The sequence below is a fragment of the Chiloscyllium plagiosum genome, chromosome 24 (genome assembly GCF_004010195.1).
Source record: "Chiloscyllium plagiosum isolate BGI_BamShark_2017 chromosome 24, ASM401019v2, whole genome shotgun sequence".
Taxonomy (NCBI): Eukaryota; Metazoa; Chordata; class Chondrichthyes; order Orectolobiformes; family Hemiscylliidae; genus Chiloscyllium; species Chiloscyllium plagiosum.
The window spans coordinates 14,986,823-15,003,515 of NC_057733.1; the positions used below are offsets into that span (position 1 = coordinate 14,986,823).

The 16,693-nt window shown below is 41.9% G+C and overlaps 1 protein-coding gene across 3 annotated transcripts in view; it reads left to right on the forward strand.

Annotated features, from left to right (window-relative positions):
- The window catches only part of LOC122562034 (dynein axonemal heavy chain 9-like), a 508,505-nt gene that overhangs the window by 335,082 nt on the left and 156,730 nt on the right, over positions 1–16,693 (forward strand). For all 3 annotated transcript variants that reach the window (XM_043714478.1, XM_043714476.1, XM_043714477.1), the window contains 2 exons: positions 4,310–4,432; positions 9,954–10,158. In XM_043714478.1, coding sequence (XP_043570413.1) covers positions 4,310–4,432; positions 9,954–10,158 — 328 coding nt within the window. The remainder of the gene's footprint in view (positions 1–4,309; positions 4,433–9,953; positions 10,159–16,693) is intronic.

The following is a 16,693-nucleotide window of genomic DNA, read 5'->3' on the forward strand; positions in this document are numbered from 1 at the left end:
TGTGAGTTTTGGCTGACTGTGGTACGTGAGCACCTGATGATACTTGCTGTTACTGTACGCTTGCCATTTCCAATGGTGTAGCTCTGAGAGCTAGCATTTTTAACACTTGCGTACATTAAAAAAACACAATAGAAGGGGCTAGATTTGTGGGCGGACCTCTCATCGGTTCCTCCTTAGATCAAATGGCTCTGCACACACCAACAGGCCAATGTTTCCCACTAAGCTGGCAAGTTGTAATTTACTGCACACTGTTTGCTGTGATCCATTGAATGTTAATTATATATCAGTTCAATTATTTAATATCAATTAGCCTTTTGTTACAAACGTGAAATTTTCGTCTGCAAAATTCAGACCCCTGAACTGAATGCAGTGTGCAGAACAGACTCAGGGTGCTGTGAATAGTTAGGAGTAGTTGAGCAGATTTTGAAAGCATGTCTGCGCTCGCAGTCAAAGGTGTGATTTTGTCAGTGGATTTGAAACATTAATGCTTTTGATCCTTCCTTAGCTTGTTGTATGCACTTTGTTGTAAAGCTCGTTAGAAAGACTGTAACCTTAAAAAATACAAGTAAATGAGATGGTTATGAACAGTCAGTTCAGTTGAAAAAAGTGGGTGCGTTTTGCAGTTGTTTGACTCATTGAACTGTGTGTGGTCATTGAAAAGTTTGGGAATGACTCCTGTAAGGTATTCAAGAGGAAAAGCAGCACACCCGTCACTTTTTTTAAAAATTGAAAGCTGAGAGGATGTTTAGAATAAATGTTGCTGAAGTGTTTGGGAAGTCTTGACAAAAGAAATTTTCCCGATGTGTTTCAAAAGCCCTCTTCAGACATCGCTAGTCAATCTCAACGTGTGAACGATGCAAGTTGAACTGGGCTTTAAGGAGCACTTAAAACACACAGCAATGACTTGTTTAGTGCCATTAAACTGGTTGCTGTTGGAGAGGTCATTAAGTGAAGTATTATCCTCCATAACATCATGTAGCCCCTAAATGAACATTCACAGACAGCTTCACTGTTAATCAGCCTCTTCAATGATTCTCTCAATGGCTGTATGTCACACAGACATCAGCTCATTCACCAAGATGGGATGCTTTTAGCTCAAGATACCAAGCTGGTGTTGCATCTTCAGGTTTATCTCGATTACCTCTTTAATTCCAAAATGGGGCTCAGATCTTCATGGCTCATGCCATCAGTTCTGCTGTATCCACATGGCTTTTTCGTTGTCTCTCCAGCTTGGTAACCCTTGTTTTAGTTTCAGTTGCCCTTGAGCTTCCTGCAGATGTCTTCCTACAGGAGGCCAAGCCCTGTGTATCTCTGTCTTGGATGGCAGTGTCGGTAGATAAGCTAGGACCCCGTCGGTCAACTTGGAGCCAGGAGTCTTCAGTCGATGTTCAGTGCCGGAGGAGGTGGGAGACCCATGGAGCATGGCCATCTTCAGCTCTGAGGCGGCGGACAGAGAACCAACCGCATCAGTTGTGGCAGCAAAGGAGCACATTGCCAGGACACCATAGGCGATGTCGGAGGTTGGAGACTGGAGGAGCAAAGAGAGGGAAAGCTACAGAGAGGGAAGGATGATCTTTTGAAGCTGTTTCAGTTTTAGTAATATCAATTAAATATTAATTTTGTTCAGAATTTTACCATGTCAGTAATATATGCTGTAATCCAAGATGGTGCCTGAATATGGTATATTATCCACTTTTCCCTGTGCCTAGATACAAGTGATAATATATTAAATAAATTTACTGAACTTTAGTAGTTGATATAATTGACTAGAATCTAAATGAATTTAATTTCTCCATCTGCAATAATTCTCATTTCTTCATGCAACTTTATAAAGGGGTGATTTTTGACTCCTTTGGAACCCCAAGCTGAATTGAAGGATTTTTGAGGTCTGGGTTTGCTCTCATATCATCTATAGGAGATAGCTGTCTTGAGAGTTAGTCGTGACTATATTTATGTGCTCAGATCAACTTTGTCAATAATTATTTCTTTTTTAAGACTTCTCTGGTCTGTCTTCCACCCATTATGATTATGAGAGCTGACCACACTCCACAAACAATCTTTCTTCACTAAGTGCTATTTCCATTGCCTTCACTGCTGTAGAGAGGTCAGTCCATCTGTCACAATAGGTCTTCCTTGTGCAGGGTTCCAGATGCTGTGCTTTGCTTAACAGCTTTTTCTAAGCATACCCCGCCTGTTACAATTGATGTTTAAAATATGTGAACTTTCTGTGGTACTGTAAATCAACATCAGACTATTTTAATAAATGCCATTGAATATACTGAAAATCTTATCTTTTCCTCCTTCGTGGCTTCATAGTCATTTCTTCAGCAGGAACAAGGCTGCAGTTGTTGAAGCCATTTGGAATACTGCTCATGCTTCAGTATTTTTAATTATCAAGAAACGTTTCATGGCAAGATGGGCATGTGGTCCATTTTCTCCCCAGAAGAAAGTCTCCAACTATCAATCCAGCAAAAAAAAGCTGAAGATTTGCACTTGAACACCTTTCACTCTTCTGTTACTTTGCCTCTTCACTTGACAGTTTCTATTATTGAGTAGAGATGAATGAGTTGTGCTCTAATCCATGTTGTGTAAGGTAATAGTTCTGAAAGAGCTTGTGTTGAAACTGTATTTAGTGCCGTGCGATCTGATATTACATGGTTTTTGGTGGAGAGAAAACAGTTTAGCATGGCGTCCTATGGAGACAGTTGTGTCATCTATGGCTTCCAATGGTCTTTATAATTACAGCATAACCTCGATTATCCAAACGAGATAGACGGCGAGTATTTTGTTTGGATAACTGATTGTTCAGGTAACAGATAGTGTGGATAATGGATAGCATTTTTACGGGACCTTGAGATCTTATTTGGATAATCCAAAATTCGGATAATTGATGTTTCGATAATCGAGGATGTTCTGTATTCTTGACTTGTATCCATTGCTATCATGCAGTAAACTGCATCTTGTAATGTAAGCTAAATGCCTCTTCTTTGAATCTTTACCCTTCACCACTGCTAATTAAGTAAGGCCTTAGAATCAGCATAGGAAAGCAAACTGAGGAGACTTGTGGTGTAGTGGTGGTGTCCCACCTCTGGGTCAGGAGGCTTGGATTCAAGTCCCATCTGCTCCACATCTGATTATTACAAGGTTCTTGTGGCACAGTAGTAATGTCCCTGCCTCCAGTCCTGCCTGCTCCAGAAGTGTGCAACACTATGACTGAACAGGTTGATTAATAATATTTTTAGGAAGGGGAATTGGAGGGCTCTCGTGCTGTGGTGTTACAGTCCATGCCTCTGGGTTTGGAGGCCCATGTTCAAATCCCTCTTGCTCCAGATGTTTGTCATAACATCTCTGAACAGATTGATGTAAAACATATTTAGGAAGGGGAAATTGGGTGGCAACATTCTACCCAACCAGACGTCAATAGTGGTTGACACTGCAGCATACAACTGTACAGAGTCTTAGAAAGATATAAGAATTTGATCAAGAGCACAATCTTCTGTGTTAAGGAATCTAGATCATGGTGGTGAACATTATCATTAGAGTTAGAGCATTTATACTTGAAATCAAGATACAACTTTTTCATGGAAAGAGCCATTGAAATCTTGAACTGTCTCTCTCAAAAAAGCTTTCGGTATTGAGTGAATTAACATTTTTAAGTTGGTGATTGAGGAGGTAACAGGTAATTATTCTTTCTAATTCCTAAGTGCACAAATTAAGCATTTGTGTTATGAGTTACAAATCTATCTGCTGGCATTGAAATATGTGTTTTATAATTTGACCTTTAAGGGAATGATTCAGCTAGAATGTAAGTCATCTTGTACCGATTAAAATGCTACAAACTGTGGAACACTTCGTGTTTAATTTAATAGAGATTAAGCAAATACAGACACTGGTGTACATCGCTGTGAACAACCAGATTCTAACTCTTCAGTTGCTGCTGCACTGTTGTCTCTTGTGATTTAAAATTTGAACAGATTTTGGCGTGTTATGAGTGACAAAAGAATTGATATTTGCAGCGCACTTACTAAGCAAAGGTTAGAGAGTGCATCAGTTGTCCAGCATGGTTGTTTTTGAGTGTAATTCTGCTTTAAATCACCCATTTTGAAATGAGTTCATTGAGCTGTTTCTGAGGATAATATTAAGATGATGTTAGCCTCCAGTGAAGGCTGTAATCTATTTCAAACAATAATGATTACACAGAAACTCTGTGTGAGGTTGTGCATTAATGGATCCTTGTACATAACTATAACAATATGGTAAATGAAGAAGAATATGAGACAATTGAATTGTTTTTTCATTTTCTTTTAAGGTACTTAGATATTATGGAGAATGCTCTTGGGGCAGGTGAAGCAGTGCTAATTGAAAATTTGGAAGAATCAGTAGACCCTGTACTGGGTCCTTTATTGGGTCGAGAAACCATTAAAAAGGGCAGGTAAGAAAATGAGACGAACACCCTTGAGAATTTTCACTAGTGTGTGTAGTCATCTCTGGGGAATGCCTGAATCAGGAAGTCTTTTCTTTCAGAACACAGCCCAATCTCCTCGAAACCCATTGTGGGATAGGAGTTGACTGATGGAGTGCAAGTTCAACTTCTCTTAATGCTTGAATAGGAGGTTGGTATTGCTGCCAACGGCTGTTGCCCATCCCCGATTGCCCTTGAACTAAATGGTCCAGTCAGTCATTTCATAGAGCAGTTAGGAGTCAATCGTATTGCTGGAGGTGCGAAGTTACTCAGGGTAGGCCACACCAGGTAAGGGTGGCAGACTTCCTGCTTTAAAGGGCATTGGTGAACCAGATTAGTTTTGTTTTATCAACAATAATTTCATGGTCACCATTACCGAGAGCATATTCCCAACCACATCCCTAATAGTTCCTGAAAAGTGATTCTTTTGTAACAGAACTACAAATCATATCAAATTCAATTTACTGTGGGGATCTGGTCAGTGAAGCAATGGTCCTCTCAAACTTAAGTTTTTGAGTGATTTCAGCAGAGAACGTGCAAAAAACTCAACCAGAAAATTAAACCAGCAAATCGATCTAGCTAGTCCATAGTGCCAAATGCATCATATTAAGAGGCTCCATGCTCATAAGTGTTATGTCGTGCTGTAACACCTTCAGTTTCATACTGGACCCACCATTTCATAGTGAATGAGCTACTTCCCCAAGTCAGGTTCCTTGGGCTGGACTTCCTTTCGTAAATGGGGCAGTATGTATTTCAAATTTCATTCCTAGCGGGTGTCACTGGAACCTGAAACCTAAACATGACATAATTCTTAAGAAAGTGAGACTTGTAAGTTGCTGGTGAATGAACATCGAGAAGGAGCTTTGAAAGATGTATTCTCCTGATCAGAAAGAGGTGAATGAGCAGCATGAGGAATTGTAAGGGAAAGAAGTGACTACTTAAGACATCAGGTGAACCACTGCAAGGTCAACTAAATTCAAAAGGCCAGGCACCGAGACTTATTGTCCACCTATCTCACACATTTGCACTTTTGACCATGAGGAGATGATATCTCCTGGACTCCACGGATGTAGTGACCTGCTGCTCTAGATGTCACCAAAGTGCTTACTTTGAGTGTGCCAGGGTCATTCTAGGGACCAGTTTAAATTGTGGGCTATCTATCAGTTGGCAGCTCATTGTGATACCAAGAAGGTTATGGACACCATATTCTGCAGGGTGAAGAAGTGCGTCCATTTTGAGATACATGGGCCTGTGCAGGAATAGAGGGCATTGAGGTTTGCCATCATTGATGGATTCCCCCAGGGTATTGATTGTACCCCAGATGGACCAGCCAGCCTAATGGTCTCAGGGCTGCCCATTTCTTCCTGAGGAATAAGGCATGACTAGTTCCATCCACCACCACTCTCCTCTGTCCAATTTCACTGTCACTTGAACAACTTCTCCTTTAACTCCTCTCACTTTCTTCAGGTCGCATGGGCCCGAGTTATGCCTGTCTCTTTGTGGGATACATTCCTTGTTCCAGTCTTACTCTGGCCCTACCCACAGCTGTCTACAGTTAATGATGATATCATCGGTGCTGCTTCCCCCTCTCTTCCTAAATTGGAAACATTTATGGATTTTGCTTCCAACTTCCACCCCTCCTTACCTCCACCTGGTCTATCTCTGACTCCTCCTTTTGTTTTGTTGACATCTCTGTTTCCATTTCTGGGGATAGACTGGCCACCCACTGACTCCCACAGTTACCTGGACTATGCATCCTCATACCCTGCTTCCTGTAAAGATTTTGTTCCATTCTGCCAGTTCCTTTGTCCCCATTGCATCTGTTCTGATGATGCCAACTTCTACAAGGACACATCTAAAATGTCCACTACCTTCCTCAACTGAGGATTCCCCAGCTAGGTCCAACCCATCTCCACCTTAGCCCTCACCCGCTCCCAAACCTTCCACAACTGCGATAGGATCTCTCTGGTCCTCACCCCACATCCCACCAGACATCCACCACCAGGATCGTTGGCTGCTATTAATGCCACTTCCAGCGAAATGCCACCACAAGACATATATTTCCTTCCCTGCTTTGTCAGCCTTCCTCAGGGACTGTGCACCCTCCATCACCAACCCCACCCTCCACACCCTGGTCCACTCCTCCTCCACTTCCAAATCCTTCCCACATCCCACGACACCTTTCCCTGCAATTGCAGAAAGTGTAAGATCTGTCCATTTACTTCCTCCCTCCTCACTATCCAAATCCGAGACTCACTTTCCAGGTGAAGATGTGCTTCACCTGCACTTCACTCAATCTCGTCCACAGAATTCACTACCCACAACTTCTCAACACTGGGGAGATGAAACAGACTGGGCGATTGCTTAGTATAACACCTATGTTCTGTCTGCAAAAATGAGCCTGAGCTTCCAGTAGCCTGCCACTTCAGTAACACTTCAATGTTCCCTGCCCAGTCTTGGCTTTGCTGCAGAGGAGCTTAGGAGCACAGCAGCCTTCAGCTCTCAATGTTGAGTTCCGCAATTTCTGGGGCCTGGGAACCTTCTCCCATCTCATTACCCCAACATCGGCTCTCCTGACCCTGTCGTTACATGGGCTGCTACCACAAGCCACCCATTGTCAGCCACTAATGGTCCCCATTAGCAGCGAATAATTCCCCCATGCTGACCTCTACCCATTCCTTTGTCTGTCCAACTGTTGTTCTCTCTCTCTGGCCTCCATCTCCATCTACTTTACTCTTTCCCCACCCCATCTTCAGCATAAAGATCAACCTTTTGCACTCTATAGTCAGTTCGGAGGAAGGGCCGCTGCACCTGGAACACTAGCTCTGATTTCTCTTCATAGATGCTACCAGACCTGCTAAGTTTTTGGAGTAATTTCTGCCTTTGTTTCAGTCAGATTCCTGAACAGTGGAAAAAAAACTAAAAGAACTGTGGATACTGCAAATGAGAAACTGCTGAGCTTTCTCAGCAATTTTTGGTTTCGGTCCTGAATGATAAAGGCATGCACTTATTGAAATGTGCAGCTGCTCTGTGACTCAGAGGTGCACTTGGTTGCTGTGTGGCTGTCACACTTCCTTTATCTTTCAAGAGTCACCAGTGCTGTTCCTCTTTCACCAATATCCAAACTCCATCTTAGCTGTTTAGGAGTGTGGGGTGGTGGGTTTGTGGGAGGTGGGGAAAGAGGAAGACGGTGGTGGTGGTGGGAGGGTGAGTGGGATGCATTAAAGCTTATCATCTAAAAAAGTGACTCCTGGCACTCATGCAGCCTCCAGACAGTGATACAGAGACCTGCTCCATTAGAGCTATCTACTAACATGAACCTGCAACGAGCAGTCTATTAGCGTGTTGAGAAAGTTACTCTATTGCCTTGTGTGGTCAGGTGATTCACACAATATGCACGAACTAGAATGTTCCTTATTATAACTAATTTCTTATCAATATTGAAATCCTTTGTAGAGTGTGCTTTAAAATATATATATGCTGCAGGGTTGTGTTAATACTTTGATAAGAGTTATCATATCTGTGGTTTACAGTGTTCATTGCCTACTAAGTGATACACAGTTGATATTGACTTTAATTGTTTGTTGTAATTAAAACCTTAAAATCTGAAATATTGTGGGATCACATTTTCTGGGAATTTGAGTTTCTTGTTTAATTTGATTGGTTTCTACAATCTCTGTACCAGCAGCAACACAGCACTCAATGCCTTGGGTGTCACTTTCCTGCGTATAAGACCTACACCACCATATTCTCTCAGAGTAGTGCTGCGCATGTCTATCCAAGATGTTGGCTACTTTATCCTGCCCGTTGATCTCAGGTGTTGGAAAACTGCAGCAAATAATTGGCAGGAATGTCCCTCATATTGTTTATTGAAAAATATGATGCTGCTATCCACTGCTTACATCTCCCAAATCCAGTCACAGGGGCTCCTTCACAATGTCCAGTGCTTTATCCTCTATTGGTGTCAGGATTGTACATGTCCCCAACGTCAATCTCTGTACAAGGTATCTCACAACTGTTGGGGAGAAAGTGAGGTCTGCAGATGCTGGAGATCAGAGATGGAAATGTGTTGCTGGAAAAGCGCAGCAGGTCAGGCAGCATCTAGGGAACAGGAGAATCGACGTTTCGGGCATTAGCCCTTCTTCAGGAATCCTGTGGCCATTCCTGAAGAAGGGCTAATGCCCGAAACGTCGATTCTCCTGTTCCCTAGATGCTGCCTGATGTGCTGCGCTTTTCCAGCAACACATTTCCATCTCACAACTGTTGTCAGACCTCTTCTGCAGAATGAGGAGACAATGATGTTATGCGTCAGTTGTCCAACCTTATTCATTCCAGCATGACGTTAGCATGAGTTAGTGAGTTGCTCAAATGTCGTCTCCTCATTTGTGTGGGAGGCTGATGCCTCAGTCATGGAGCTGGCCACTTGCACTAATAAGGATATGCAAAACTCTGGATACTCCGTCTGCCTAGTGTCACGGAGTCAGTGACCTGTCATCCAGTGTTGCTTGCTTCTCACCTTTTCAGACCATACCAGTTCATTGAATCTTTTCCAATATTCCCTGTCCTTCCAACACTAACTCTATTCAGGTCTTTTTGTATCAGCTCTCTAACACTGTTTCCGTTAAAGTTTCAAGAGAGGCATTTCAGAACCTTGGAGTTGCCCTTGAATTCATGCCAACATCACTGCTGGCCCTGTGAACTCCCTGCTATAGCAAACTCCTCAGTGAATGGCAAACCCAAACATAGGTACCACTTGCCTTTCGAAAAGGTATTGGTTTCCATGTCTGTTGGAAACATTCCAGGGTGTTCCTAGCTCTGATCATGCCGCTGCATTGTGGAGTCATACAGCACAAAACTGGCTGTTTGGTCCAACTCATCCATGCCAATCAGCTCTCCCATTTGCCTGCATTTGGCTCATATCCCTCTAACCCTTTCCTATTCATGTATCTGTCCAAATGTCTTTTAAATATTGTAATTATACCAGCCTTCACCACCTCATCTGGCAACCCACATGTGAACCACCCTCTGTGTAATGCACTTTGGACCATTTGCTGTTGGTTGCCATGCCAGGTTGTTGGGGAGAAAGTTTGTGAAGAAAAGAAGATATATTTCCAAATCAGTATGCTGAGTGGCCGGGCTTGGAACTTGCAGCTTCTGGTGTTGCTTGTGTATCTGCTGCTCTTGTCCTTCAAGGTAGTAGTGATTGTCAATTTGGACAGCATTGTCTAACGAACCTTGGTAATTTTCAGAAGAGCAAGCTGTTAAGTGTCATTTGGACCCTTACCAAATTCCCATCATGTTGCTCCTTGGATACTGGCATAATGTGAAGCTGGGACCCTGAGGGTTTGGGAAGTCATAGACTTGATCTTGAATTGAAAATGCTGTCACTTATGTCAAATAGCATTGTTTATCTTACAAATTATTTCAGTGAAATGAAATGCAATTGTGCTGACATTTGTAAGACTAAAGGGAAATCTCCCCTCACCTGCAGATGCATTAAAATCGGAGACAAGGAATGTGAGTACAATTCAAGTTTCCGGCTCATTCTTCACACTAAGTTGGCAAACCCTCATTACCAGCCTGAGATGCAGGCCCAGTGTACACTTATTAACTTCACTGTTACAAGAGATGGCTTGGAAGACCAGCTTCTGGCTGCAGTTGTCAGTATGGAAAGGCCAGACTTGGAAGAATTGAAGGTATACTAATTTAAATTCACTTGTTATCTAACTTCATAGCACAAACCTAATTGCATTGTTGGACAGGTACATCAGTTGGGAAGTTGATTTAGCAGACGCAGAATTTTGCAAAAGAGACTCTTTTGACTGTTATACCTCATTATCTCATTTACAAAGTTATCCAATTGTTCTATTTTGCTGCTGTTTTTCCATACCAATACAACCTTTTCCTTTTCAAGTGTGGAGTCTGTGATGATGACAATATTGATGGTATTTTACAATGACAAATGTCAAAAATGAGCCGAAACGTTGCTGAGTATAATAACAGAACTACCACACTGCCGCTAGTCTGAATCAGATGAAAATGCTATAATTCTATCCCTGATAGCCAGGCTCAAACATGGTTTTGACTGTTCTGATGACTGCGTCATTTGAAAATGACAGCTAAGAGAAGATTGGTTGGTCTGTCAAAACTGCCATTCACTCCTGTAAGCCTAAATAGCACGATGATACACTTCCTATCATTTCCTCCACTCACTGACACTATCACTCTCCACTCCTAAACACTGCCAATCTGTAACCATGCAATCATTTGTGAGGAGTAAAATAAAGTCCAGACAGAAAGACAGGGCTAAAACGAAGGGGAAAATCTCAGGTTTATCAATCAATGGGAATCCACCTGCTTAATATCAAAGGTAAATATTTAATTTAAAGCAGTTTGAATTACATGTTTTTCCCTAATCAGCACTGGATCATCAAGTAATCTTCCCCAGCTCCAAGTTTCTTAAAGGTAGCTTTTGAATGCAGATGACAAGCAAATTAGGTTGCAAATTTTCCCATGAGGCTACTAAAGTTTCAGGAATGTAACCTTGCTGCTTTGAAGTTAAATGATAAAATACTTCTTATTGTTATATTATTTGTCATTAACATCATCAAATCTGATTAGTTGGCATAGTATGTCAATATGCCAACCTAATAAGTTTTACAAATGCCCAGTTTACAGTTTGTAAGTTCTATGCAACAATTTTTTTTTAAATTATCCTAGTTTACTCGATATAGATTAGGTACAGTTAACATTACATTGTGTGTTAGAGATTAGAGTCAACAGAATGCCGATGGTGCACTCAACTCCTGGCTTTCTGATGGAACCTCACGTGTAAACTTACTTGCGGAATGTTTCAGAGAACACCTCTGGGTCACCAGCACCAACCAACCCAACCGCCCTGTGGCTGAACACTTTAATTCCCCCTCCCACTCCGCCAAGGACATGCAGGTCCTTGGCCTCTTCCATCGCCAGACCATGGCAACACAATGCCTGGAGGAAGACCGCCTCATCTTCCGCCTAGGAACCCTCCAGCCACAGGATTCCTGAAGAAGGGCTTATGCCCGAAATGTTGATTCTTCTTCTCCTTGGATGCTGCCTGACCTGCAGTGCTTTTCCAGCAACACATTTTTAAGCTCTGATCCCCAGCATCTGCAGTCCTCACTTTCTCCTGGGAAATATCCATACAATCGTGAAATCTGTGATTGGCATGGACCAAGGATCAAACCCGAAATAAATAGCTTGGTGCTGCTGTCTGCTGTAGAAACTCCGAACTTAAAGCAAATGGATCAATGGACCTTTTTTCTGAGTAGTTTAGGTTGAACTTAACTCAGGAAATAAGCCACGTTATAGAGGAAACATAGTGAAATGGGTTCCCTTTCCCCTCCCATGTTCCTATTTTCTCAATGTTTTGAATTCCTTGGAGAAACTTGGCTCTTCTAGGGACCCTGTTCCAGAGGAGGCCTGCAACTATCCATCCACTTGTCTTGCCCAAGTAGCCACTGATTGTATATGAGGCCTGTCTTTTTTAGAGCAACAACTACAAACTTTAGTTGTATTGAGTATTTACCGGAGTGAAATGTCTGAAGTGCTTCATGGGAAATTTATGAAACAAAATGTGTCTCCTAAATACAGTAAAGGGTTCATTCCTGAGCATCTACATAGGAAGCAGTGTCATTGATGTTGGGGCCACATAATGATGAAGAGACTCCAGAAAAGCAACAACAGCTTAGACCCGAACTGTACTGAACTGTTATGAACAGAGTTTAACTGCTTTTATACATGGTAGAGGAGTATAAAACTAGAGGCCATTAGTTTAAGGGAAGAGGGAAGAGATACAAAAGGGTCCAGAGGGCCAGTTTTTTTCACAGAGTGACTGGAATGGGCTGCCAGAGATATTGGTGGAGGTGGGTACTGTTTCATCATTTAAGAAAGATTTGGACAGGTACATGGATGTGTGATGGGATAAGTGTGGAGGGATATGGACCAAATGCAGGCAAATGGGACTAGATAAATTGTGAAAACTGGGTGGCATGACCAAGTTGGGCTGATGGGCCTGTTTCCATGCTGTAAGCATCTATGACTCGATTTCTGAGCCTGTTCAGACAGTTAGTTCCAAATTGGGCTGTAAAAACTTGAGACTAAAGACCAGATGAGCAAGCAGTGAGAATAAAGACAGCCATTGGAAATGAGGGATCACACAGAATCAACACTTCATGTGATGCTGATAAGCTTCGGGAAAGCTGGATAATCAACTTCAGGTCAAAATAAACTTTGGAGTTCACCATTTAGGATTGATGTCTTACAGAATACAACCACAAGAATTAAATGACCAGTTTCTCAGTCAGTCTCTTGACAAGTGTAAGAACTGTGATTTTTCAGTGACTGAGCTGATAATGAAGTTTGTTATACTCTCAAACATTTCCAAAAAGACCTTACAGAAAAAAAAGGGACAATGTTCACACGCTGTTTAAAGATAGCAGAAAATGTAAAGCCATTACAATCAGACAAAGCATCCACAAGCAAATGCCAGAATGGTCTCAGCACCCAGGATGCAGAGCATAAGCAAGCTGTGTGGGAAATGCAATGTGATGCACCCGCTGTGAAGCAATCCTTCACTCCAAGATCTTTGCGGGTCTTGCAAAAGGATTCTGGGCTGGCCTGTGCAAGAAATCTGGTTCCAAAGATGCAGCCAGGTGCTAAAATAGGGCACAATCAAACAAAAAGCATGTGCATCCTATTCGCAACAACGACCGGGAGAATGCCAGAGACCTGCATAAAAGCAAGTCAATACACGAGGTTAACAGCAAAACTGACCAGAGTGAAGATTTCGAGTGGAAGAGCCTTCAACCAGAATGTGACAAGAATGTAGCTTTCTCCATTGTGCATGTGACACACTGGGTGGATGAAGTTGACATTTTCGCCATTATTAACATAATCTGCTGAAAGAAAATGGGCATTCAAGTCAAAAGTTGATACAGGAATTAGTGCAAACATCCTACCAGTCAGAATCCTGAAGGATACGTAGCTGGATTATTGAAAGTCATTGATACAAACTATAACAGCAAAATTAGCTGCATTTAATGGGAAACTCATTCCTTGCATTACTACATTGACACTGAAATGCAGCCGGAGCAATGTTATGTGTAGAATCATTGGGTAATACAGCATAGAAAGAGACCCTTCGGCCCAAACTGCTCCATGCTGACCGTGGTGCCCACTCAGCTGGTTCAAATTGTCTGCATTCGGTCCATATCCCTCTAAACCCTTCCCATCCACCTGTCTATCCAAATGTTTTATTTTTAAATGTTGCTGTTTTATCTGCCTCAACCACTTTCTCTGGCAGCCCATTCCATAACTGCACCACTTTTTGTGTTAAGAAGTTGCCCCTCAGATCCTTCCTAAAACTTTCCCTTCTCACCTTAAATCTATGTCCTCTAATTTTCAATTCCGCATCCCTGTGAAAAAGACGATATGCATCCATTCTATCTATGCCCCTCATGATTTTGTACACCCCAATAAGGTCACTCTTCATTTTCCTACATTTCAAGGAATGAAGTCCTACCCTGGCCAATCTCTCCCTATAACTAGGCCAACTAGTCCTGGCAACATCCTCATAAATCTTCTTTGATCTCTTTCCAGTTTAACTATGCCTTTCCTATAACAGGGTGATCAAAACTGTACACTATACTCCAAGTGCAGCCTCACTAATGACCTATACAACTGTAACACTAACGTCCCTATACTCCATGCCTTGGCCGATGAAGGCCAGCATGCTAAATGACTTCTTCACCACTCTGTCTACCTGTGATATCGCTTTCAAGGAACTATGTACTTGTACTCCTTGGTCCCTGTGTTCCACACTACTCCTCAGGACCTTACCATTTACTGCATAAGTCCTACATTGGTTTGATTTTCCAAAGTGCAACACCTCATACTTATCTGTATTAAATAAAATTTGCTCGTCCTCAGCCCACTTCTCCATCTCATCAAGATCCCTCTCTAATTTTTGATAACATTCCTCACGATCAAAAATACCTCTTAATTTTGTATCATGCCTTGTACATTCACATTCAGATCATTTTGGTAAATAACAAATAATAAAGATCCCATCACTGACCCCTGTGACACACCACTAGTCACAGGCCTCCAGTCCATATAAACCTCAGGTAGCTTACCTCGTAGAAATGACTGAACCAGCAATAACAGGATTGGTGGTGTGCACAAGTCTAAACATTGTGAACATTTGAAAGATCATAAAGATATCAACTGCAGCAGAAAAGACCAAGAATACTCTCATTGAGTCAGTCTATGATTTAGATTAGATTCCCTACAGAGTGGAAACAGGCCCTTCAGCCCAACCAGTCCATCCCCCCTCTGACTAATGCACCTAACACTGCGGGCAATTGAGCATGGCCAATTCACCTAACCTGCACATCTTAAGACTGTGGGAGGAAACCGGAGCACCCAGAAGAAACCCACGCAGATACAGGGAGAATGTGCAAACTCCGCATAGGCAATTACCCAAGGCTGGAATGGAAGCTGGGAGCCTGGAGCTGTGAGGCAGCAGTGCTAACTGCTGAGCCACAGTGCCACCCCAACAATTGTTCAACAATTTTACCCAGAGAAGTTTTGAAGCCATAAGAGACTTCTGACATGATGCTATTTGAAATCCAGAGGTGATGTAATTCTGTCAATTGATTCTCTGAGAAAGTGCAGCATTCACATGCAAAAAAAACTTGAGAGTGAGCTGGATGATATGGAAAATAATGGCATTGACTGATGGAGTTCTATTACATGCAGGTTAAAAGAGGGCACAATCAAAGTATGTTTGGATCCAAGACCTTGAAACCTTTCTCTAAAAGAATATACCAACATTAGAAGATTTAAATCCTAAATCTAAAAAGCTAAATTATTTTCCAAGCTGGATGCCAAGCACGGATATTGGTTGGTTCACTTGCCAAAGGAATCTCAAGAAATCACTACTTTTAGAACTTCATTTAGAAGATATAGCTTTCAGAGACCACCTTTCAGACTATCTGTAAGGATCTGTCTCAGCCACATATAGAGAAAATCATATTCCTGAGTATGTGTTTACTGCTTATGAATTTCACTGGTCGATAAAACCAAACAGGACCATGACTGAAGCTTACATGTTCTGGTGGCAACAGCTCATTGTGAAGAATTTGGCTTCAACAGCAAGAAATGCCAGGTGAATGCAGGTCAGATAAAATTTACAGACCGGATTAACCAAATCAGCACTGATTCTATGGAGGATAACTGTGGACTTCTTGGACTGTGTATGAGATGGGTTTCTTGATGAGTTTGTTGAAGGCCCACCAAGGAATGGGCTATTTTAGATTTGATGTTGTTAAATGAGAAAGGGCTAATTAAAACCTTGATGTAAAAGCGTCTTTGGAAATTGTAACCATAATACTTCAGAATTTTACATGAAGTTTGAATGTTACGTCATTCATTCTTAAAGTAGGATCTTTACTTTGATCTAAGGAAACAGACAATATGAAAGGCATGTAGTCTAAAGTGAATTAGGAAAAATATACTGAAAGCTTTGATAGTAGACAGGCAATCACTCATCTTTAAAAAGAACTATGAGGTCAACATCAGGTATACATTCCTCAAAAGCAAGAATGCCCAAAGGAAAAGAGGAGTTAACCATGGTTAACAAAAGAAATTAACAATTGCATCACATAAAAGGAATAATGGTAGTACAATAGTTTAGCCTGATAAAGTTGTAAACTCAAGGATTGGGAGCAATTTAGGATCCATAAGACGATAAAATATAGGAGCAGAAATGGCCATTTGACCCATCAAGTCTTCTGCGCTATTTGATCAATACTGATATGTTTCTCAACCCCATTTCTCAACCAACTCCTGCCTCTCCCTGTAACTTTTGACTCCTTTACTAATCAAGAATCAATCTAATTCCATCTTATATAAACTTGGCCTCCACAGCTTCTTGTGGAAATGAATTCCACAGACTAAAACTAAAATTGGGCCCTTGAAGACAGAAACAGGGGAATATATTACGGGGAACAAAGAAATGGCAGAAGAATTGAATTGGTACTTCAGATCTGTGTTCACTGGGGAAGATACAAGCAATCTCCCTGAGGTAACAGTGGCTGAAGGACCCGAACTGAAGGGAATTTATGTTTGCCAGGAATTGGTGTTGGAGAGACTGTTAGGTCTGAAGGTTGATAAGTCCCCGGGGCCTGA